Here is a 22,780-nt window from a genome sequence, read left to right as displayed (position 1 = left end):
ATGTCCAGAAGTGTTTCTCGATCTTGAGTCCGACTGTCTATAAACAAATTATTTCTAAAATCCATCCGAGCACGGCCATGCATTTTTATAGTCTCGTTCTTCGAGAGGCCTTGTAAACAACAAAGACATCTTCCCTGTTTTAGTAGGGGGACATTACCAGTCTTGTAATGTAGCTTCTCTTACTGAGAGGACCTAGCTGCTCGAGTGTTGCCGTTATAATCCCCTTTTACGGCAGACGTTTGACAACATCAAAGCGGATTAGTACTCAAACAAGAGAACTCACAATACTCATGGTCGAGGAAATAGGTTCCGATAGCCATAATGAGAAGTATACTTATGACGTTTTTTAATCTCTTAAAGTATTCTCATAGGTCGATCCAATATGGTTCTAAACCAATACCTGTTAAATGATTTATGACAATCATGTCCTTGTAGCACAAGAAACGGTGCTATAAATCAAACTACACACTAATCTCAAGTGGTCATTAATCGTCCATCGTTTAAATGACCTTGATTTGGGATAATTCTCGATTATTATATTCAATGTTCACTTAATAGGTCTTTCCTTACCAAGACTGGTCTTGATACCCTATTTTGAATATTCTTATAGTCGAATGGACTCATTATTTAATCCTAAACCACAATTAAATAGCAAACAGAGTAATAAAATTGCATGAAATTTAAATTACTCCAAAACTTGAATGGTTTTTCTTAGTGCCTTACATTAAAATGTTCAAAAAATTAACTAAAACACTAAACAGGAAAATCAAAACTAGTCTCCAACGTGCCTGATTCCCATTGCCTCAACGTGCTTGTTGTGCTTCACTTGAGGCAAAGGTTTAGTAAGTGGATCGGCTACATTATCATCTGTTCCAACTTTACAAATTCTGATTTCACCTTTTGATTTCCATTCTCGAATCATGTGAAAACGCCGCTTGACATGTTTGACCTTCTGATGTTCCCTTGGCTCTCTGGCCTGAGCAATAGCTCCATTGTTGTCACAATAGAGGGCTATTGGACCCTTGATGGAGGGTACAACATCAAGTCACCAATGAACTTACGAATCCAAACAGCCTCCTTAGCCGCTTCAGCAGCTGCCAAGTATTCGGCTTCAGTTGTAGAATCTACAGTTGTGCTCTACTTCACACTCTTCCAACCAAACGCTCCTCCATTAAGACAGAACACATATCCAGATTGCGATTTAAAATCGTCTCTGTTTGTCTGGAAGCTTACGTCGGTATAACCTTCAACAACTAATTCCTCTGAACCACCATACACAAGGAATTTATCCTTGTTCCTTTTCAGGTACTTTAGGATATTCTTGGCCGCAATCCAATGAGCCTCTCCTGGGTCTGATTGGTAACGGCTCGTAGCACTCAAGGCATACGATACATCAGGCCTAGTACATATCATGGCATACATGATCGATCCAATTACCAAAGCATATGGAATTTGATCATCCTTTCCCGCTCATCAGGTGTCTGTGAACACTGCGTCTTGCTTAGGGTTATGCCATGTGACATGGGTAGGTGACCTCTCTTGGCCTCCTCCATGTCGAATCAAGCTAGTAGCTTATCAATATAAGTACTTTGGCTCAATCCAATCATCCTTTTCGATCTATCCCTATAGATTTTGATGCCTAATATGTATTGAGCCTCTCCCAAGTCTTTCATTGAAAAACACTTTCCGAGCCAGGCCTTTACAGATTCTAACAACATGATGCTGTTTCCAATGAACAATATGTCATCGACATATAAGACTAGGAAGGCGATGTCAGTCCCACTGACCTTCTTACAAACACAAGATTCATCTGGATTCTTGATAAAACCAAACTTACTGATGGCTTCATCGAATCGCAACTCCTGCTAGCTTGCTTTAGCCCATAAATGGACTTTTTAAGCTTACAAACTTTCCCATCATTGTTTTGGTCGACAAAACCTTCAGGCTGTGTCATATACACAGTTTCTTCCGAAATACCATTGAGGAAGGCGGTTTTGACGTCCGTCTTCCATATTTCATAGTTGTAATATGCAGCAATTGCTAGGAGGATCCGAACGGATTTAAGCATTGCGACTGGAGAAAAGGTTTCATCGTAATTAATACCATGAACTTTCCTGTAACCTTTTGCTACCAATCAAATTTTGTAAATGAATACATTTCCATCTTTGTTGGTTTTCAATTTGAAAATCCACTTACATCCGATAGGTGTGTAACCCTCGGGTAAGTCAATCAAGTCCCAGACTTGATTTTCAAACATGGAATCCATTTCAGATCTCATGGCCTCTTGCCATTTAGCAGAGTCGGTGCTTGCCATCGCTTGCTTGTAGGTTGCCGGTTCATCTCCATCCATAATCAGGATGTCCTGATTCTCGGTTAATACTATACTAAGATATCTATCAGGTTGAGATCTCGGCCTCTAGACCTACGTAGGGTAACGGACTGAGTATTTTCATTATCGGTTTGACTTTGCACATTTTGACCATTTTGACCAGCGTCAATAGATGTTGTTTGAGCACTTTGACTGTCAATCTGATTTTGTTGCTCATTCTCTCGAACTTCATCGAGTTCGATTTTCCTCCCACTTGTCATTTTCGAAAGGTGCTCCTTCTCTAAAAAGACACCATCTCGAGCAACAAACACTTTGTTCTCGGATTTATTGTAGAAGTAATACCCGACATAGCCTCCAAATCCTCCTTTTGAAGTTGAGAGTCTCCCTGTCTAAGACCTTTCCTACCAGCAAAAGGGTTTCTTTTGGGTAGCCCACAAAGTAAACCTTGTCAGATTTGGGATGAAGTTTGTCAGAAATCAATTTCTTGACATATGCTTCGCATCCCCATATCTTTATGCTTCGCATCCCCATATCTTTAGAAAAGACAACTTAGGAGGTTTCTTCGTCCATAACTCATATGGAGTTTTTTTTTACGGCTTTTGATGGAGCACGGTTCAGCGTTAGTGCCGCAGTTAGAAGTGTGTGTCCCCAGAAAGAGATAGGAAGATCACTGAGACCCATTGTAGATCGTACCATGTCTAACAAGGTTCGATTTCTCCTTTCGGATACTCCATTCCATTGTGGAGTTCCTGGAGGTGTCAATTCTAAAAGTATACCCTTTTCCTTCAGATGGTCATCGAATACTTGGCTCAAGTATTCACCACCTCCATCCGATCGAAGGGCTTTGATTTTCTTGCCAAGCTGATTTTCAACTTCACTCTAAAATTCTTTGAACTTTAAAAAACGATTCAGATTTGTGCGACATGAGGTAGACATAGCCATATCTACTATAGTCGTCTGTGAAGGTGATAAAATATCGATGTTCGTTCCTTGTGGCGGAGCTCATTGGTCCACATACATCGGTGTGTATTAGACCCAACAAGTCTCCTGCCCTTTCTCCCAACTTGGAGAATGGCTGCTTAATCATCTTGCTTAATAAACATCCTTTGCAATTCTCAATTGATTGCAAATCGAAAGAGTCAAGAACACCTTCCTGTAGAAGTTTCTTGATGCGTTTGATGTTAATGTGGCCAAGACGACAATGCCACAAGTACGTTTGATTTGACTCCGTGGTCTTAGCCCTTTTGGCGGTATTATTCACATTATAAACTTGTTTGTCTAAAGAAAGCACATAAAGACCATTTGCAATACCATATAAAACATTATCGAGATAAAACGAACATTCATTATCCTTCACTCGAAATTCAAAACCCTTGGCGTCCAACGCCGAAATTGAAATGATGTTTTTAGTAATGTTGGGAACATAATAACAGTTTTCAAGTTCCAAAACAAGCCCAGAGGGCAAAGACAAACTGAGAGTTCCTACGGATACGGCTGCAATTCTGGCTCTATTGCCGACCCGGAGTTCAACCTCTCCCTTCGCTAGCTTCCTAGTGTTCCTTAGTCCCTAAGAATTGGAACAAAGGTGTGAGCCACATCTGTTATCTAATACCCATGATGTTGAGCTAGTGAAGTTTAATTTTATAACGAATATACCTGATCTAGAAGCAACGGTTTTGTTCTTCTTATCTTCCTTGAACTTGAGGCAATCTCTCTTCCAATGTCCCTTCTTCTTGCAATAGAAGCATTCGGAATCAGATTTAGAAGACGCTACCTTCTTCTCCTTGTTATCCTTGGTAGCTTTAGACTTAGGTGGAAAGGTCTTCTTCTTACCCTTCCCCTTAAAGCCTTTCTTCTTCTTGCCTGAGAATTTGAACGGCTTGCCCTTTTTTATCATGAGCATATCATGCTTCCTTTCATCCTTGAGCGTTTGCTCGGCTTGCTTCAACATACCATAAAGCTCAATGAGTGTTTTCTTCATGTTGTGCATATTATAGTTCATCTTGAACTAATCATAGCCTTTGTGCAGCGAGTGGAGAATGATGTCAATTTCCATCTCAGTTGAATACCCCGCATCAAGCCTTCCCATGTTCTCAAACAATCCTATCATTTTGAGTACATGTGGGCTGACTTGCTCTCCTTTCTTGAGCTTGCTCTCAAGGATCTGCCTGTAGGTTTCAAACCTTTCAGTTTGGGCCTGCTCTTGGAACATATTCTGCAGCTCATAAATGATCTCAAAAGCTGTCTCCTTTTCAAAGAAAGTCTTTTGAAGCTCGGGAGACATTATGGCCAACATGATGCATTTGACATCCCGATTAGCAATTTGCCATCGGTTTAGGGCAGCCTGAGTCACCTCCTCATTGGGAGTCTCGGGCATTTCCTCATCAAGGACATATTCCTTTTGCTCTTGCATGAGAGCTATACGCAAGTTCCTTTGCCAATCAAGAAAATTTGGCCCACTTAACTTCTCCTTGTCGAGAATTGAGCGTAACGAGAATTGGTTGTTTGAGTTATTTGAAGACATGATTCTATAATTGAAAGAATTTGAAATGAAAAACCATTCATAATATTTAAATAAGATTGAAATCATGCATTTTAATCAAACTTATTTAAATGTCTTATTCACACATTAAAATTGTCCCCATTTTGGTGAGAATAAGTCGATTCCAAGATCCAAATAAACAAAGAGTAGTTAAGCATGCTTTGGCTTGTCTTAACACTCAATCTCCTAAGGTAAGCAACGCTTTGCTAATGGCTCCAAGCCACTCTTGGTTGAATAAATCGTCACATCTAATGCTCTCTCAACAAGTTGTCCACTTTGCCACGACATGTTAGGACTCCATCACTCATATCGTTGAGTTTAACCAAAACCAACTTGCATACCCGGTATGCCTTACGTATCCTAAGGAGTAATAGTGATGCCTCGCTTTGGCGTAACCCATCACTACTCTCAATAGGTCGATAAGTGTTGTTTTGAAATGGCAATTTCATTCAATATTTTAGGGACCTAGGGTTTCTATATTGGTTGATTTAAGTGAACTTAATTAATCATCACAACATTCGAAATCCTAAACATGCATCTAACATATAATTTATATACAAATACTCATAAATATATATCGAAAACATAAATAAAGATGCATTTGGCAACTAGCATGACCCCTTGAGTCTTCAAGTCTCCAAGGGACGGCTTTTGCAACTTCATGGCTTCATCTTCCAAGAACCTCCATCTTCAAGATATGACCATAAATATGCAAATACTAGTATCTACGATTAGGACTAATCTAAATATTAAGGTACAAAAACTCAACGGTTCGCAGACCGTATTTAGATTTACAAAAATACATCACGGATCGCAGTCCGTATTTTCTATCCTAATCGGGCCCCACTAGTTGCCATTTTATAAAACCTGTGAGAGAATATACATTCCATTCATCCATTCACTATTTGTGAATGGCCCATGCATTTTACAACGATAAAACAAGTAACAATGCCTAAAACATGCATAAACTAGTAACTAATTTAGGCCGTTAATCCAATTAACATGCCTAATTAAAACTAGTTAAAGTTGTTTAATTGATTATGTAATTTAGCACAATTAATCATTGAAGCTCCCACTAAATTCCACATCCTTCTTAATTAATCCAATTAATTAAGCCGGTAAACCCAAATATTTGCCAAAATTAAATTTTGCAAATACCGCTCAAAAAACCGAGGCCTAGCCTCCAAAATTTAAATAATTAAAACCAAAATAATTAATTAAAATTAATTAAAACAGCAAAATGAGCAAACATGAACCCAACCGCACTCAAGTGGCTCACGCACTAGGCGCGTGCCATATGCAAGCCAAGGTCGTCTAGCAACCCCGGACTATGCGGCTTGGTGCTTGTGCCTCCACCACCCCACGTAGCACTAATTAGGCCGAGCCTAGTAGCGTTTGCTACGGGTTACCTGGTGCTAGGCACATGCACTAAGGCTGCTTGCCCCTTCGCACCAAGCGCCAAGCATCGCACACACCCGCTCAAGCTCGCACTCCACGCAACACAGCAGCACGCACATGCTGCACTATGGCAGTAGTATGCACGCACACAGCACAGCCGCAGCACGCTGCTGCCTGGCTGGTGCTGTTGTGCTACTGCTGTGGCTGGGCGCACTAGCCACGCTGCTAGGGTGTGGCGCGCACCAAGCATCACCAACCTTGGCAGCCACATGCGGGCTGCACAGCAGCCCGGCTAGCCGAAGGGGTGTTGCCTTGGTTTGCGTGCCATACTCTCGGGATTTAAAATCTGAGTTTTTGCGTAACATATAATTAATTCTAAATTAATTTTAGAACTAATTCAATGAGAAAAATGAAAAAATTAAACAAGTCCAACTTAAATTAAAAAATTCATTAAGGTGCATATGACCAAAAATATTTCCAAGAATCATTCTTTAATAAAATTGGTTTAACTTGGTGCAATAAATAAATAAGGGCAATAAATCACTATTAATTTAATTAATTTAAATTAATCATGAGATTTTGACAAAATAAAAGGGAGTTGGAAATATGAACACAAATATTCAAATAAAGATTCCAACTTTAACTTGTGAATCCTTGAAAAATTATATCTTCCAATATGAAGATAAATGAAATTTCTATCACAAGATTCAAACTTTATGATTCCAATCAACTTAATACATGATTAAATCAAAAGTTCAACCCAAAAATTCATGGTATTTAGTAACTCAAAGTTTCAATCACTTAAAACAATTAAAGATTGAATCTTTAGTACTTAGAAGCATCAAAGAACAAATTTTTCACACTTAATGCAATGGATTTGCAATTATGTGAAAATAAAAACCAAACTTTCAAGCACCAATTACTACCAAGTAACCATGCTTAAAAAGGTTTAAAATTGCATATAAATTAAGGAAAGAACCAAACACATAACCACCATAAATATGCCATTAAGATTCAAGGTTAGAAAGACTTAAAATTTTTCGTCAAAACGAAAAATCTCTCGAAAAAGGCATTTCTGGTTGTTGGCTAAAAACACAGCCCTAAAAAGGTAAAACCATTTCCTGAACACCTTTTCCACCCAAAATTCACTATTTTTGGGCGAAAGAAGTCCACCCGTAACTCGACCCCCGAAAATGGTCCGATGCTTAGGGGTTAGCTAAGCCCGACCTAAACGCGAGTAATTATATGTGTTCAAAGGTTTTCTCAATGGAGATGTCTTTTTCAACACCTTACTCAAGTGATTTTCCCAATACCCCAACTTGGGTATTTATAGGGAAAAACAAGATCGAGATTTGCTCTTCCATCAATGTGGGAGAATTGATTTTTTCATTTTATTTTTAAATCAAAAATAAAATTAATTATCAAGCTACTAATAAATCAATAAGTGGCATATTTATGAGAGAGGTTAGGTGAGGACCACTTGGAAAAGGGGGGACCAAACTTGCTCCCCAATCCTCTCCCATATCCGGCCACCTCAAGCTTCAAGCAATGAATCCACGCGCGCCACGTGGTACCCACACTTGGGCAACAAGGCACCTAAGTGTGGGCTGCTTAGCTGCTGCCATGCCTTTGGCCCAGCAGGCCACGCATATATGTGCGGGCTGCTTAGCCGAGGCCTGCCGCCAGCAAGCCACGCACCAATGTGCAGGCTGCTGGCCGTGGCCTGCTAGCATGCCTCGCACATTTGTGCGGGCTGCTGGCCAAGCCTGCTGCTAGCAAGGCACAACACAGCATGTCATGCTGCTGCTAGCTACTGCGGGCTAGCGCGTCATGCGTGCTGGACCTTGCAGCTAGCTGCTGCGGCATGGCTGCTAGCACATGCGCGCTTGGTGTTGCGTGCTGCGGCCAGCCTAGCTAGCCTTGGTGTGTTAGCACGCACCAGCTAGCATAGGCTCGGCTTGGTGCGCTTGCTAGCCACCTTGCTAGGTCATATGCCCCTAGCACTCGGTTTGCTCGGGGCATTCCGATGCTAGGGGTATTTTGGTAATTTCGTTGATTAATTAGTAATTTTCTCGTCTCGTCCTTTATTATTTTGACTTGACTTCCGACGCTCGGATTCGACGCTCCAAGCTCGAATTTCCGACGTCTAAATATTAATTACTTGGGCGACTCATTAATTCCTTCCGAATTAATTCGTCGCGTTGGGTCGTTAGTTGCTTGGGTGTGACTCGAAGGGTTCAGTCAAGATTAAGCTGTAATACTAATTATACGTTAATATTACTGATTAGAAGCGGCCTCCACCTAGGCATTCCGATCACTTGACCTTATTGAATAATTAGCTTTCTAATAATTCTGAACCCTCTATCGGAATAATACACTTGTTCGAAGGACACCATTCCTTTCACAGATGATGCTATCTCAATTTCTCAAACACCTTCCTCAGGTGTTCCAAGTGATCTTCTAGGGTGTTGCTGAAGATTACGATGTTGTCTAATTAAACAACCACAAACTTGTTAAGGTAGTCGTGGAAGACTTGATTCATCAAGGTACAAAATGTTGCAGGACCATTCGTTAGCCCAAATGGCATGAACAACCACTAGAACGCTCCGTATCTGGTGACGCAAGCCGTCTTTGGTTCATCTCCCTGAGCAATTCAAACCTGATGATAGCCGGACCTTAGATCAAGCTTAGTGAAGTACACAACATCTCCTAGCTGGTCGAACAAGTCTGCCACCAAGGGAATCGGATAGTGGTTTCTCACCGTCAGTTTGTTTAAAGCTCTGTAGTCGATGCACAATCTCAAACTCCCATCCTGCTTCTTCAGGAAAAGGACTGGTGCACCGTAAGGGGCTCTAGAAGGTCGGATAAACCCGGCTTCCAACAACCCATCCAGCTGTTTGCGCAACTCTGCGACTTCCGGAGGGGCCATCCGGTAAGGGCTTCTCGCAAATGGTCTAGCACCTAGAACCACCTCAATGTTGTAATCTATGGCCCTTCGAGAGGGAAGAGATTTTGGGACCTACTCGGGAAGGATACCTACATACTTCCCAAGTAACTTTCCTATACCTCAGGGATGTCCCCCCATCCTCCTCATCCTTCATCGAGAGCGTGGCGAGGAACGTAGGCTCATTTCTCCTCATCCCCTTTTTGAGTTGCATCGCCGATAGGAGGGGACCTTTTAGTTCTTTTCCTTCTTCAGCCCGAGTGTGTGTCCGTAAGAGTCACGGTTGGTGGCATCGAGAAAGCCATACTGGTGTACAGGAAATCCATCCCAAGGACCAGTTCAAAATCATCCATGGTTGCCACCGTGAAGTCCAGACTCCCACTCCATTCCCCAATATTTGTATTCACATTCCTTGCCACACCGCAAGTCGGTTGTGCTTCACAGTTCACGGTTTTCATTCAACCTCCACTCTGCACGGCTATCAGGCCTAATCTGTTCGCCCCACGCTTTGTGACAAAATTATGAGTAGCTACTATATCAACCACCGCTTGAGCTTTATTCCCATCAATCAAGGTATCTACGTACATCAGGCTAGTAGCTTGACCCTTATCTCCTGACGTCTCTTTTTCCCATAGCATACAAACAGTACACGGCCCCCAACTTGGAGGGTTCTTCTTCGCTGGCTACATCCTCCCCTTTGTCATCCCCCTTGGTGGGTTCTGAGGATATTGAGGAGAGTTTCTTCTAGAGGTTGTCTATCTCCGCTTTGTGTTGGCACTCAAACCTTTTGTGAGGTCCATGACATATTATGCAAGTGAGGGGTTTGTTCCATGATGATGGGCCTGAGGACCCACCTCTGTTTGTGGACGCAGCGGCTCCGCTCTTCCGCGAGTCTTCTCCCCCATTCCTATATCTGTTCCCCACACTATTCGAGTTAACTTGGGAATTACCATTGGTGGGTTTGGAGTACTTAAAGCTGATCCACTATTTCCCTTCTTCTGGCTAGACACCCTCTCTGATGAGTAATACATCAACCTTTCAGCTGCAGCTATACCAACTGACAAGGTATCAATTTTCTAGCGCCATATCTCCCTTTGAGCCCAATCTTTCAGACCTCGCACGAAGTTGAATAGACGGTCTTTCTCCGACATGTCATAAATCTCCAACATGCACGCCGAATATTCTTTTACATACTCTCGAATGGAGGTCTTGTGTTGCAAGGTTGCAAGTTTGGTGCGAGCAACGAACTTCGTGTTCTCGGGGTAGAATTGGCCCATCAATTCTTTCTTTAGTTCCTCCCAATTGTCTACCGACGTCCTCTTAGCTTGGATGTCGGCATACTTAGTTCCCACCAAATTTTAGCGTCGTCCACTAAATATATCGTGGCATTATCCACCTTTAGTCCGTCCTCCAACTGACATATGCAAAAGTATTGCTCCATGTCGAAGATGAAGTTATCACTTCGTTTGAATCTCTTGTGCCACTAAAGGTCCGAGGTTTGGGGGGTTTTATTCTAGCACCTCCACTTCCCCCGAGCCTTCTTTGGTCATGCATCAAGGTTGCACATTTATCTTGTGCCTCATCAGCTATGCCTTGAACAAAATTAAGCTGCTCCGTCAACCCATCTACCGTCGACGCAAGCCTCTCTATTTGCTCGGCTTGCTTTATCACAATATCTTCGAGCTTGGGCAACCTTTCTTCCAGTATAGCCCACTCTTCCGACTTGCCTTTAAGCCAAACAAGCCGTTCTTCCCACATATATTCTGGCATCTCGTCGTGCGCCATTTTTCGAGCAACATGGCTCTGATACCAACTGTCACGGTCCGAGAGTTCTGACATCGGATCGCGCGGCGCGCTCCTATCTTTTGGTGATAAGGACGCAAGCCTAGAACGATAGAGGTTTGTGAGCACACCGCAACACAGACCAAAGGGTATCTTAAGGAAGCACTCGTCAACAACGGGTGCTGAGTTGGGGCTTGTGACGGCCGATACTTCGAAGCGGCACAAGCGGAACCGACGAGATGAAGGCGTCTTTTGAGGGTCTCTTGGTTTGGTGAGGGATGCTTTAAAACAAGGCAAGTACAATATCTATAAAGGCTTAAAATAACACACAAGTCTTAAAGCAATAGCAACGGGGTAAAGAGCATTGAATTCATTAACCATTCGCTCCTTAAAGAGTTTTATATTGAATACATTGAGAATTACTAGTGAACACTGAAACGACGGTAACACAATAATTCTACCTAGAGTCTAGAAAGTAAAAAAAAAAAAAAGAATTGAAAGACATTACATAAGGAAAATATAAGTAAAAAGGGAGAAGAATACATAGGAGAGGGGTTGGATTCTAACACTAGAAAATGGGAATGGAAATACCTTGGAGGGGGGGGGGGGGGGGGGGAGAATCAACTTAAAAGGATTTGGGGGAATAAAGTGGGCAAAGGGAGTGGGAAAAAATTACTAACAAATAGCAACAAAGGGAATCAGGGTGGTTGATTACTTTTTCCTTTGATAAATACCCCCAACCACCCCCTTAATTTGCTCTGGCTACTTTGCTTTATTTATGTCAAACTTATTTATTTTATCATGTAACACTTGAACACTATAATAATTACACATTTTCACTCTTTTTCTTCACTGGCCCATGTTTTTATATTCTCTCTTACCTTAATTCAATTTATGTTAACTCATCATCAATATTTTCTTAAATTGCGTAATCACTACGTAGAATATAAAAGAACATAGGGAGAAATATATGCAAGCAACAAAATTCGTGAATGAAAACAGAGAAGCGTTAAGCTTCTTCATGATTTTTAAACATGGGAATACATACACTGTATTTGTGATGTCTGATATCAGAGGAGAATGATTTTACAGATGATGACATTAAATACATTGGAAAAAGGGTAACATCTACAGATGGCATGAAAAAAAAATAGATTATCATCTTATGCACACATCAAACAATGAACAAGACTGTTAGAGCTCTGAAAGAATGGCGGGAATGTAGTGAGATAACTCAGCGGTAAGCGATTGAAATCCATTTACAAGCTGAGTGTGGAACTCCTGGTCTTCCTCTCCAATCAACCTGAAGTGTACTCTAATTGCCCTCTTACAAACAGCCATAAATTCAAGAAGTGCGGCAATGAGTTGCTGCAGTTCCTGCGAACGAAGCCTAGTTGCAGGCTCACCTGATAGAAAAGCAGTACACACACTCAACACTCCACTATTTACCTGCAAGGAGCAATTTCCAATATCAGGATTCATCAAATTACCACACATTACACATTTAAAACCAAAAGGTGTCCCTCAGACTCAGAAACTCATGTGAACATTACATTTCTATGTTACTCGAACATTGCTATTTGAGTCGGATAGGTATACACCCAACTGTCTGATGTGTTTTTTTTTCAAGAAAATCCATGAGTTTAGCCCATAACGACGTGCCCACACCCAAGTCAAAGTATCGAAGATCTCACATGATCTCGAGGTGAAACGAAGATTCTGAGTACTACAGCAGGCAACGTGTTTTTTTGAACTTGTACATAATTTTGGTCTGAGTAAAGAATTCGTAACGGTTACTTCAGATAATAACAAAATATCAGTCCAAGTTACATAGTTTTTGGGGATTGTCTCAATTCGTTCATCTATTTGTGGAGATTTTCCCAGTCAATATAAGGTTATTATAAATGCTCTATAAAGATTAGCAATAAAATACCTGCTAATATGGAAAAGGTGTTTCTTCAGTCAATTATAAGCCACATAAGAAAAATGATAGAACTAACACACGGAGAGAATTGGAAGAATCCCCATACATGGCCTCAACCTTCATTCTCTCCATTGAAACAAGACTACGTTAGACCCTCAAAGACTAAGGACTACATGTGAGAAAAGAGGAATATGATGCATCATGAAAAACATCTGCATATTAACTTTTCAAAAGCTTGAGGCAACTACTTCACTGTAAGATCTAAACTATTGAGGCATTAACAAACCAGAACACTTAGTATCACATACATGTCGCAACTAGGTCAAGACAGAAAGATTAGGGCATCAGACACAAGTAATCATATGACAGGCTAAATAGGCAAAGATTTCATAATACTCACTTGAACTGCCACACTGCCTTGCAATATTCTCTGCAGGCTCTGTAAACGTGGTAACTGGTCCCCTTCAGAGCTTCGAGGTTCTTCAAGTTCATTTCGAAGTGCAGCTGTCCGAGTTTCAATCATTCCAATCGCATTTTCCACAGGAGAGAACTCCATAGATTCAGATTTTATCACCAAAAGCCTGTTAACAAGAGCAGGAAACGAGCCTTCTGTCTGAAGAACTGTACGCCGTTTCCACTGATCCTCTAATCCAGCTTGAGTCTTCCCGTTTTTAGTAAAGGGGGTATCAAATAAAAATCGATCAAAAACACGAGCACGTACACTTCCAGTGGATAGGGAAAATATCCTCTCTCTCCTACTACCCAAGTCTTCATCTTCCATGACAGGATCAACAGCAGTAATCTGCAAGTAACAGACACCAGGCTGCAACTCCTCCGCCTTCACTTGCCTAGAATCTTGAATAATATGAAGTCTGTGATTACCATCCATCCTGGATTCATATGTATGGCTAAGCTTTTCCATGATGTCTCCAAGCCGTACATCACGGGGCTCCCTGTATACATATTCTTTTTGATCCAGCTTTCCAAATTTCTCACCATAAAAGCCTACCCTATAATATGTAGCATCGGCAAAGGGAATTGGGCTTGCTTCTTGTTCAAGGATAGATTCATAAATACTGGTTAGCATTGTGTGACATTTGGCTAGCTGCCCATATGCCCTTCTGCTTTTGTACACTGGAATTACCAATTCTAGAATGCTAGCACAAAAGTGATAGAGCTCAGCTTGAGAAAAAAGTTTGTTAGCAAGCTGCAAATATTTCACAGCTGAATCAACAGTAAGCTTTGAAGCACCATATCCCTCCACCTCTGCAGCAGCTGTCTCAGAACTTATCTCATTGTTGACCATAGGACATATTTTGCGGAGAGCAGCAACATGCTCTTTGCTCCATACGCCGTCATTTCTACTTACTAGAGCCTGCAAAAGATGTGGCATTATCACTTGTATAAGCAACGTTAATCCAATCAATGTTTCATAACATTCAAATAGGCCAAAAATTTGGTTCTTGGACTACATTTCTTTCACATACGAATCCCAACCTGTTTGTTGCAAAATGATCTAAATGTACTTCCTTTGTTTCTAGCATTTCCCTAAAAATGGAATTATCAATTTTGACAGAGGCTTTGTAACACTAAAAACATAATAGTAAACGCGCGCCAATGTTTTTCAGGGAAGTCCTATTTTTGGTGTAGAAATTTTCAAATTCAGGATCTTCCGCTGCACGGATTTCCTGGGAAACGAAGTCATAGGCACATAGGTTCAAAGCCAGACCGACTACTCCGCCATATTTCGACCCGGACGTTTTCGGGTCACTCGATCACGGTATTATTTTTTTGTTTCCAAAAGAAAAACGAATATCCTGGCTTTCGTGCTTTGGTGGGTCTCCGAGATCCTCCTTACCTCGGGACCAAATTGGTTATTGGGCAGTCAAAATTGTAACGGGCGTACCGGAAAATGAAGAATGTACTTATCAATTTTGACAGAGGCTTTTTAAATCAAAGTAAGATGTATACCTGCATAACAACACCTGCAACAGCAACTGCACACTCTGCTGCTTCCGCCCAGGATTGCATTTCCTGATGCGCATCACATAGATGCAGTAGCCACATTATGTGAAGATCTGGAACAGGAGCAAATGCTACAGCAAGTTTGTAAAAGCTTTCTGCAGCAGCATATCTGTCAACGTTCATCACAGGGCCCTGCCAAGCCAAAGGCAGAAAGTACAACAATTTCGGGTCAGTTTGTTTTCCACATTATATGCCTAGAATGCTTGGACTCAGGTCAAGAGTGAGACTAGCGTATTGATCCAGACTGGTACAAGTGTCAGACTTGGGTATGGATCCAGGTTAGGAAAATTCATAACCCCAAGGACCCGGGTACACAATAATTCCGGACAAAAAAAAAAAACCTTAACAAATTATCCGTAATAATAAAAATTAGAACAAATTTTATAAAATACTAGTAATGAGTAGTTGCTCATAAACTCAGTTTCTTAAATTTATTTCACTGCTTGCATATCACTGAAGTTATGTGAAAAAAAAAAAAGTTCCAATGCCCATGGTACCCACACAAGTAATAATTCAGTAATCAAAACTGACATTTCTAATAAAAAATTAAAAAATAAAAAATAGACTGACGTGACCAAATACATTTATTGTTCAGAATTTTGAAAAAAGTTAAAATGAGTGAGAGAAGTAAAGAGGAAGTCAAATGAATTATTGAAGAAGACAAGCATCCCGTTGCCAGGAAAGAATACCAGCACGATGTGTCGTGATGACACCGGTACAGAAGGAATGGTGGGTTGAGTCCAAGCATCACAGATATAAGCCGTTGTCAGAGTAAATCTTACCAGAAGTGCGTGTTCCAAGCTCGCATCAAGAGCCAGAATTAGATTGTCAGAGAGATGTTTAACTTCTGACCAAGACCACCTACTCTCCGTAGACCTTTCTGGAATAGCTATCAGTGCAGACTCAGGAAGACCACAATCCCTCAGCAAACTGGAGCTTTTCACTTCATCTGCCATTTCCTCCAAAGATTTACGAAGCCGCTGCTCTTCACCACTTTCTTCAAGACTTCCATCAGGCTTCATCAGAGTAGTTTGTACATCTGACATCAGCTCTGACAATGTTATGGTCAGCATGACTCTAAGCCTTGTAGTTTGTATGAAGTGACAGAAAGAGCTCTGCAAAAAGTAAATATATTACTTGTTTTTGAAGAGTGAAAAACCTTAGAATAAAAGGAACAGAAAAAGAAGCAGCACTTGATACATGTAATGGTCATCAGCAATCAGAAACATACCCTTACAAGAATCTGAAGCCCAACAACTGCCCTTTTTCTGATGTTTTCATTTCTATAGACAGCAAGACGAAGAAGATGGAAAGCAATTTGTTTAAGAAAACGATCATTCTCACGTGACATTAATGTTGATCCATGGGAACTTAATATACTGTTAAACACCAGCAGAAGAGCTTTCCAGAATCCAAGTGGCTGATTCCTCGAGAAGAAACTCGTGAATATGGATGTAATGCAATCAAGTTTCCCGTAATCTGTTGCAATTCCATGTGTTGCTGCTGTTTTAGAAAACTTCTCAATAATTTCAAGGACTTGAAGACTAACAGCAGCACACAAATTCTCCTCCCAAAGTTCCTGAAGAGAAACAACATTATTACCCATACAAAACCATTCCTAGACAAGACAAGAGAGACCAAAATGCAGGACAGATCCCAGGTAAAGGGATTATGTCATCTGGTAAGATCTATTAAATATGAAACAATCTTGTCATGGAAAAGTTGTACCAATGCAAGAGTACCCACCAGCTTCTGTCTCAATAAAGGATGCAATGATTCCCTTAGTGCTTGGGCAGAAGTTCCTATCCTGGAAGACTGTGCTTGAGCTAGAGCTTCTCTCAAGGAATAGGGTTGGCTTGGAGAACTTAACTGAGAGTTTACTTTCTGCCACAAATAATTCTCTTGCGTTCTATGAGGCTGCATTGATTTAGCCAACACCCAAAAGGAAGGAGAAAGATCATAAAGTTGTTAAAGAAAACAAAGAAAAACAAGAAACATTGGAATATCAAACTAAAAATATATGCTGGGCCCAAGTGCATTTTATATGCACACTTAAAACACGACGAAAAAGTAAAATTCTACAGAAGTACAACATCCAAAAAGTATTGAACTTTACCTCTTGCCGTGATGCTTCAGACAGATAGTTGTTGATGGCTGGAGACAACCTGTCTGAATACTTAGGGGATGCATTTCCATCCCCCACGATACTACGAGAACTGTTTCCAATTATCATACCATCAGCTGGTTTTTTATGCTGCAAAAATACCATTTGACCTCATAAATTAATTTGCCAAAATCAGTAAAACACAACAACACACAATTATTATACAATGCATGTCATAAAGGAGTCAAAAATAACCTCAAAAAGGATTAAGCTTTCCTCTATAACTTTGAAAAATAGTCTGGTTCTTGCAATACTTTGCTGCCAGGCTTTAATCAATGATGCATCATCCAAATTGCGTACAATTTGCAAAACAACAATCAAGATTTCACGCTTTTCAGCAGCACCGAGGTTGTAAAAAACAGGCATTTCATCAAGTATCTGCAAATTAATCTGATAGTTAGCATTGCAGAATATCTAGTGCGTCAAAATTATCATATGTTATTAGAAGGGTAATAGACTGATGTATTATTTACAAATATCAATACCAACAAAGATTATCCTTCACCAGTTTGCTCTGAGGCTTTTAGAGAATCTGATTTAGCCGTCACAAAATTTCTTGACAATGGTCATTTTCTCCTCAACTTATTCGCACATATTAACAAAAGAAATAAATTCAAGGCTAGGCTACTGAAGGTCAATGCGCAATAATAATAAAAATCTATGAATTGTAGATAAGTCAAGTACCAGGCCAATAAGTTCAGTTGCGGGCTAATAAGTTCTAATCAGCAAAGGAAACACGCCTTAAGATTAAAGAAATCAAGACATTTCATACTTTTTGAAAACATCGAAGTCAATGCTGAAAAATTGAGAGGGAAAAGGAAATTTTTCCCAATGCTTCATACTGAAAAGTAGTGAATACAGTTCAAGATAGCATCAAAAGAGCACAAGTTATGTACCTGGCTTATCAGCGGGAAATAAAGCTGTGCAATGTATAATTTATCTTCAGGCTTCTGGTAACGAGAATCAAATTCATGTTTGCACATGAGAACCACTAAGATTCTAGCTCCCTACATATAAAATTATTAATTAGATGTTTAAAGTATACGAATAACAAGTCCAACCAGGAGAAAACATATGTGAGCAAGCCGTTCCACGCAAAGTAAACAAACAAGAAGCAACGACAACAGAAGTTTATTGGTCAACTTACTTTAGCCTTTAGTGACAAGTCATCATGATCTAAGGTGAGGAAAAGTTCTTGTATCAGCACAGACGCAAGATAGTTCCTGCGTATAAATCAAGTTACCAAAACCAAATTAACAACACTCTACTATGAAGCACAAGGTTAACACTAAATAAAGACATAAGAGTCAATCAGTTCCTCACAGCAGTTTAATGCAACAAACAAAATTAAATGCTGAGGCACAAGACACCTGTAAACCATTCTGCGCTCTTATTTTCAAGAAATGTTTCCAGGATGCAATGAAGGATAATAAAGCAAAATATTAACATTAAACACTAAACCCAAATAAAACTGAAAGTAAGAATGATCACAACCACAGGTCACATTTGAAAGTGATGTAATAGGAAACACCCTAGAGAGGGGAAAGTAGTCAGCATACCAAACTGAGAGCAAGCAGCATAAACAAAGGTAGTATAAAACTGTCAATTTGGAACCAAACTAACTAGAATATAGTGCTGGATTACACATACAAAGGTCTACACTGGACTAAATCTCAAACCTTTTGGAACCAAGACCAAATTAAATATTGTTTCTATATTCAAATCAGTCTCTGCATAACAGCTTTCAAGGATTAGCGTAGGCAGCATGAGTTCTTACTCATGCATCCTTTCCATTCCATCGAAATTTTTTTGTACTTCTAACTCTATGCCAAATGGAATCTGATTTCGAAACAAATTAGGTGTTCTTTGACTCCAAATCAAAGCAAAGACATTCCCTTCCCTAAGAGTCACAGAATTATAACTAACATATTCTTCCAACTCTTTGGATGTAAAGATCTTAGATCTTATGCCTTGCAAGACGTGTTGTCAATCACATATATCAACGAAAAAGAAGATACAATTTATTGTTGCATGAGTGATAACTCTCTTTTGACTCAACGGTCAATCCCTGCTGTACCATCGTTCTTTTTTTTTTTTTTAATATTTCATTTAATTTAATTATTTTGTTTTCCTTTTTATCTTCAAGGTTTCTTATAAAGACTACAGGACAATATATGGGACGGGAATCTGAAAATAAAATATCATACCGCCAAATAGAGAGCAATATAGCGTACATGTATCATTGACTATTGGACTGTACACCCGTGTGCAGCAAGTTTCTAAAACGTCTACATAATATCTTGTAGGTACAAGGAACTAAAAAAATTGAAAAGTATAACAAAAATAATTAAATGAAGAAAAAAATAATTGACTATCAACGATCAATACATTAGACTTCGATCTGAAATATGAGATTTGAAGACTGAAATAACAAGTTACAAAAAGAAAGCTGAGCTGAGCAGGAAAGATGATCAGGATTACCTATCAGAAGGGTCTCTTCCTGGCATTTCGACAAAAAGATCATGATCACATATGATCTGTAAATAGGTAAGCTTACAGTCATGAAGAACAGGTTGACATAACCCAGAAAACTTGTCCAAATACAAAGATACCTGAAATGAAAAAAGGAAAAGTGAGTAATCTATGTTGCAAGATTTACAATAGAAATTCAAATTCTCCAAAATTAACGTCAAACAGTTTGTCATCAAAACTAAATGAGATAAGAAAGTATCTATAAAGATAAAACATGTATGCGTGTCACTTCCTAAAGATAAATAGATGGTGTCTACAATAATCTCTATATCATCTACTCTTCTTAGGATTTTCACCACTTAGAGACAGATCAGATAATCAATAAATATATACACATCATAATTTATAAACATCTCGTTCTGTCCAAATTAAATCATATGGATAATAGAATATGAAAGTTTTGTGAAGGGAAATCTACAATGACGCGTGACTTCCATCCAAGTTAGGAACTTCTTTAAAAGTATAAGAATAGTGTTAATGCTCAAGTTGGATTATTTAAATTCTCCTATCAGCTGTTATACTTGATTTTTAACTATTATACAGATTTATATACTAGAAGTAAGAAACTTTAATTAGTTAGCAGATACTAGGTAGAAGGAATAATGTTTTTAAGAGGTATCATGGTATAACCATCAAGACGATAAACCAAAAGTAACATAATTAAATTTTACTAGATTAAGTTAGATTGAACAAAGTTATGCGTAAAAAGGTTTCTAGAGCTAAGAGTTCTTCAGATAGAGATGCTAGCTCTAAGCACTATTTATATGTTACAATTAACGCACAATTTTGGTGATTTAAGGCCCCAATAAATTTAACAAGGTGTGTCTCTTAATCTTCTTGTAAATTAAATATAGGATTACGTGAGCTACCTAAATTCAACTATTAAATAAGGTTTACTAATGTAATGATGGCTTTGTCTAGGAGGTGATGAAGTTGTTGCCACCTTATATTTTATGCCCCATGACTCTAGCGAGATTATCTTAAAAAAATACGCAGCATGATTGGTGATTGGAAATTTTCCACTTAGGTGACCTAAGGTTTGACATAATTCCACTTTGGTACCCTATAGTTTCAATAATTCCACTTTAGAGCCCTGAGTTTTTGAACTTTGTTTCACTATAGTGCCCAGTAGTTTGATGATTCAATATTGATGTCTTAGTTTTATACCTTTTTCATTTTGGTACCCTGAAATATATATATATATATATTTATGCTCATTTTTGTACTGTCCTATTTACTTTTTGCACAGTTTCAAAATTGTAACTAAAATATCTCAAGTTTCGTACTACAAAAAATTATTAAAGTTATATGTTTGGAAACATAAAATCGAAACGAATCTAACAAGACCCCACATGACTATGTTTTGAAGATCAACAATATAATTAAATTATAAGATTTCAAATGAAACAAACAAAAGAAAACGAAGGGAGTTAATGTCTATAATCTTATTTCATTACAATGAAAATAATCTTACTATCTAAGTAATAAAAAAAAATTAAAAAAAAAAGAAAAAGACTTTTGTTTTTTGACATCGGTGCCTTAAACTTATACAGTTATACTGGTTAACCTTGTCAATCATATTGTATAAAAAATAAAGAAAAAAGTTCCTCTAGCCTCTCCATTTAGAATTTTATTTTTAAAACATGAACTTCATATTTATTTTGTTCTTCAACTATTCTCTATTAAACATAATTCATATGGCCTTTTTGTTCCTTTATAAGTAAATAAAATCACATTTATTCATATAATTATTTTATTCAAATTCTAATAGGGAAATAATATTACTAGTTCCTCAAAACAAAGTCACTTTTTATTTTGCTCATGGCTATTACATCGAGTGGATAACTTAACTCTTCTTTTATTAAAATTTAGAAACATTTTATTTATAAATGAAAAAAATTAGACATGGGATAATTGCTTAAATAAAGAGTCATCCCTATTTTAGTAAAATAAATATAAACATAATCACTAGAAATATTTTTAATAATGAGATTGAAAATTGACACACAATAAAAAAATAAAAAAAAAAACAAAAAAAAACCATACCTAATAATGAAAAAAGACTAAAGAAGTTAATTGTTTGTTACAAAAATGAGGATTAATATGTAGTTTAGACCACCAAAGTAGAAAAAAAAAAGGTTAAAAACTTCAGGGCACCAAAATGAAATAGTGAAACAAATTATATAACTTTAGGGCACCAAAATGAAATTACTGAAAACATAGGGGACTAAAGTAGAATTACTTCAAACATCGCGGCTCCAAAGTGGAACTTTCCCTAGGTGATTTGGTATTCTAATTATTTTTATAACCCTTCACATTGAGAGAAACTACTGCCCTTATCATACTAAAAAAAAAATTCCTTTCCCAATGACAACTTCTTTTGTTTTCCAAAATACTATTGTGCACATTTTATTCAAGAACATGGAGCATGGGCACAAGGCTAAGTAAATATTGAGGAAAGAAGCATACCAATTCAAAAACTTGCCGAGGCTCAACAATTGACAACAGGTCATAGCAAAAGAAGGCCAAGCTACTATTTAAACGCTTTGCTAAGCTTAACCCTTTCTTGCAACGCTCATGTACTTCAGTGATAAGACAATCATAGAGCTGTATAATGCACCTAAAAACTCCTTCTTTCAATTGCATTGGCGGGACATCTTCACCTGGACAATCAAACAAAATTATTAGCTTGGTAATTGATCACATTATGACTAACATGAGTGCTTCTCTCTCGTCATCACATCACTCCCATAATATTTTGTCTCCACCACCCCAAATGTTCCAATTATTTTGGTTTGGAAAAATATTTAATTCCATTCAATATGATTTAAAGATAAATAATGAATTCAAGATATTTCTGAAAAACACCTTAACTTACCTCTCCTTCATTTATGGCTCACTTGGTTCAAAGATAATAAATTATTGAACCATAAAAAGTGAGTGATGAAAGTGACCTAGGTAACTTTCAAAATGTCTAACACAACATTCCACAACGATGAAGGTCCTACAATTAATTTATTATCATTGTGCGTGATCTTTTGATAAGAGATCTTATCACAATTTATTACTATAGAGAGAGAACACATATTTTGCAACAGAGATCTGATTTTTCAAGACAAACCTCACACAAGTCATACATA

At 38.6% G+C, this 22,780-nt stretch overlaps 1 protein-coding gene across 2 annotated transcripts in view; it reads right to left on the bottom strand.

Annotated features, from left to right (window-relative positions):
* Nucleotides 1–11,984: 11,984 nt before the first annotated feature.
* The window catches only part of LOC145586364 (guanine nucleotide exchange factor SPIKE 1-like), a 31,585-nt gene continuing 20,789 nt past the window's right edge, over nucleotides 11,985–22,780 (bottom strand). For both annotated transcript variants that reach the window (XM_081643183.1, XM_081643184.1), the window contains exons 19-30: nucleotides 22,110–22,303; nucleotides 19,590–19,720; nucleotides 18,256–18,331; nucleotides 18,005–18,115; nucleotides 17,304–17,486; nucleotides 17,061–17,198; nucleotides 16,691–16,861; nucleotides 16,176–16,523; nucleotides 15,727–16,059; nucleotides 14,891–15,076; nucleotides 13,320–14,294; nucleotides 11,985–12,444 (exon numbers count right to left, since the gene is read on the bottom strand). In XM_081643183.1, the coding sequence (XP_081499309.1) occupies nucleotides 12,190–12,444; nucleotides 13,320–14,294; nucleotides 14,891–15,076; nucleotides 15,727–16,059; nucleotides 16,176–16,523; nucleotides 16,691–16,861; nucleotides 17,061–17,198; nucleotides 17,304–17,486; nucleotides 18,005–18,115; nucleotides 18,256–18,331; nucleotides 19,590–19,720; nucleotides 22,110–22,303 (3,101 nt within the window). In that variant the 3' untranslated portion in view covers nucleotides 11,985–12,189. The remainder of the gene's footprint in view (nucleotides 12,445–13,319; nucleotides 14,295–14,890; nucleotides 15,077–15,726; nucleotides 16,060–16,175; nucleotides 16,524–16,690; nucleotides 16,862–17,060; nucleotides 17,199–17,303; nucleotides 17,487–18,004; nucleotides 18,116–18,255; nucleotides 18,332–19,589; nucleotides 19,721–22,109; nucleotides 22,304–22,780) is intronic.

The sequence above is a fragment of the Chenopodium album genome, chromosome 16 (genome assembly GCF_948465745.1).
Source record: "Chenopodium album chromosome 16, dcCheAlbu1.1, whole genome shotgun sequence".
Classification (NCBI taxonomy): Eukaryota; Viridiplantae; Streptophyta; class Magnoliopsida; order Caryophyllales; family Amaranthaceae; genus Chenopodium; species Chenopodium album.
Note: the sequence above shows the minus strand (reverse complement) of the source record. Positions and strands in the feature narration are given on the sequence as shown.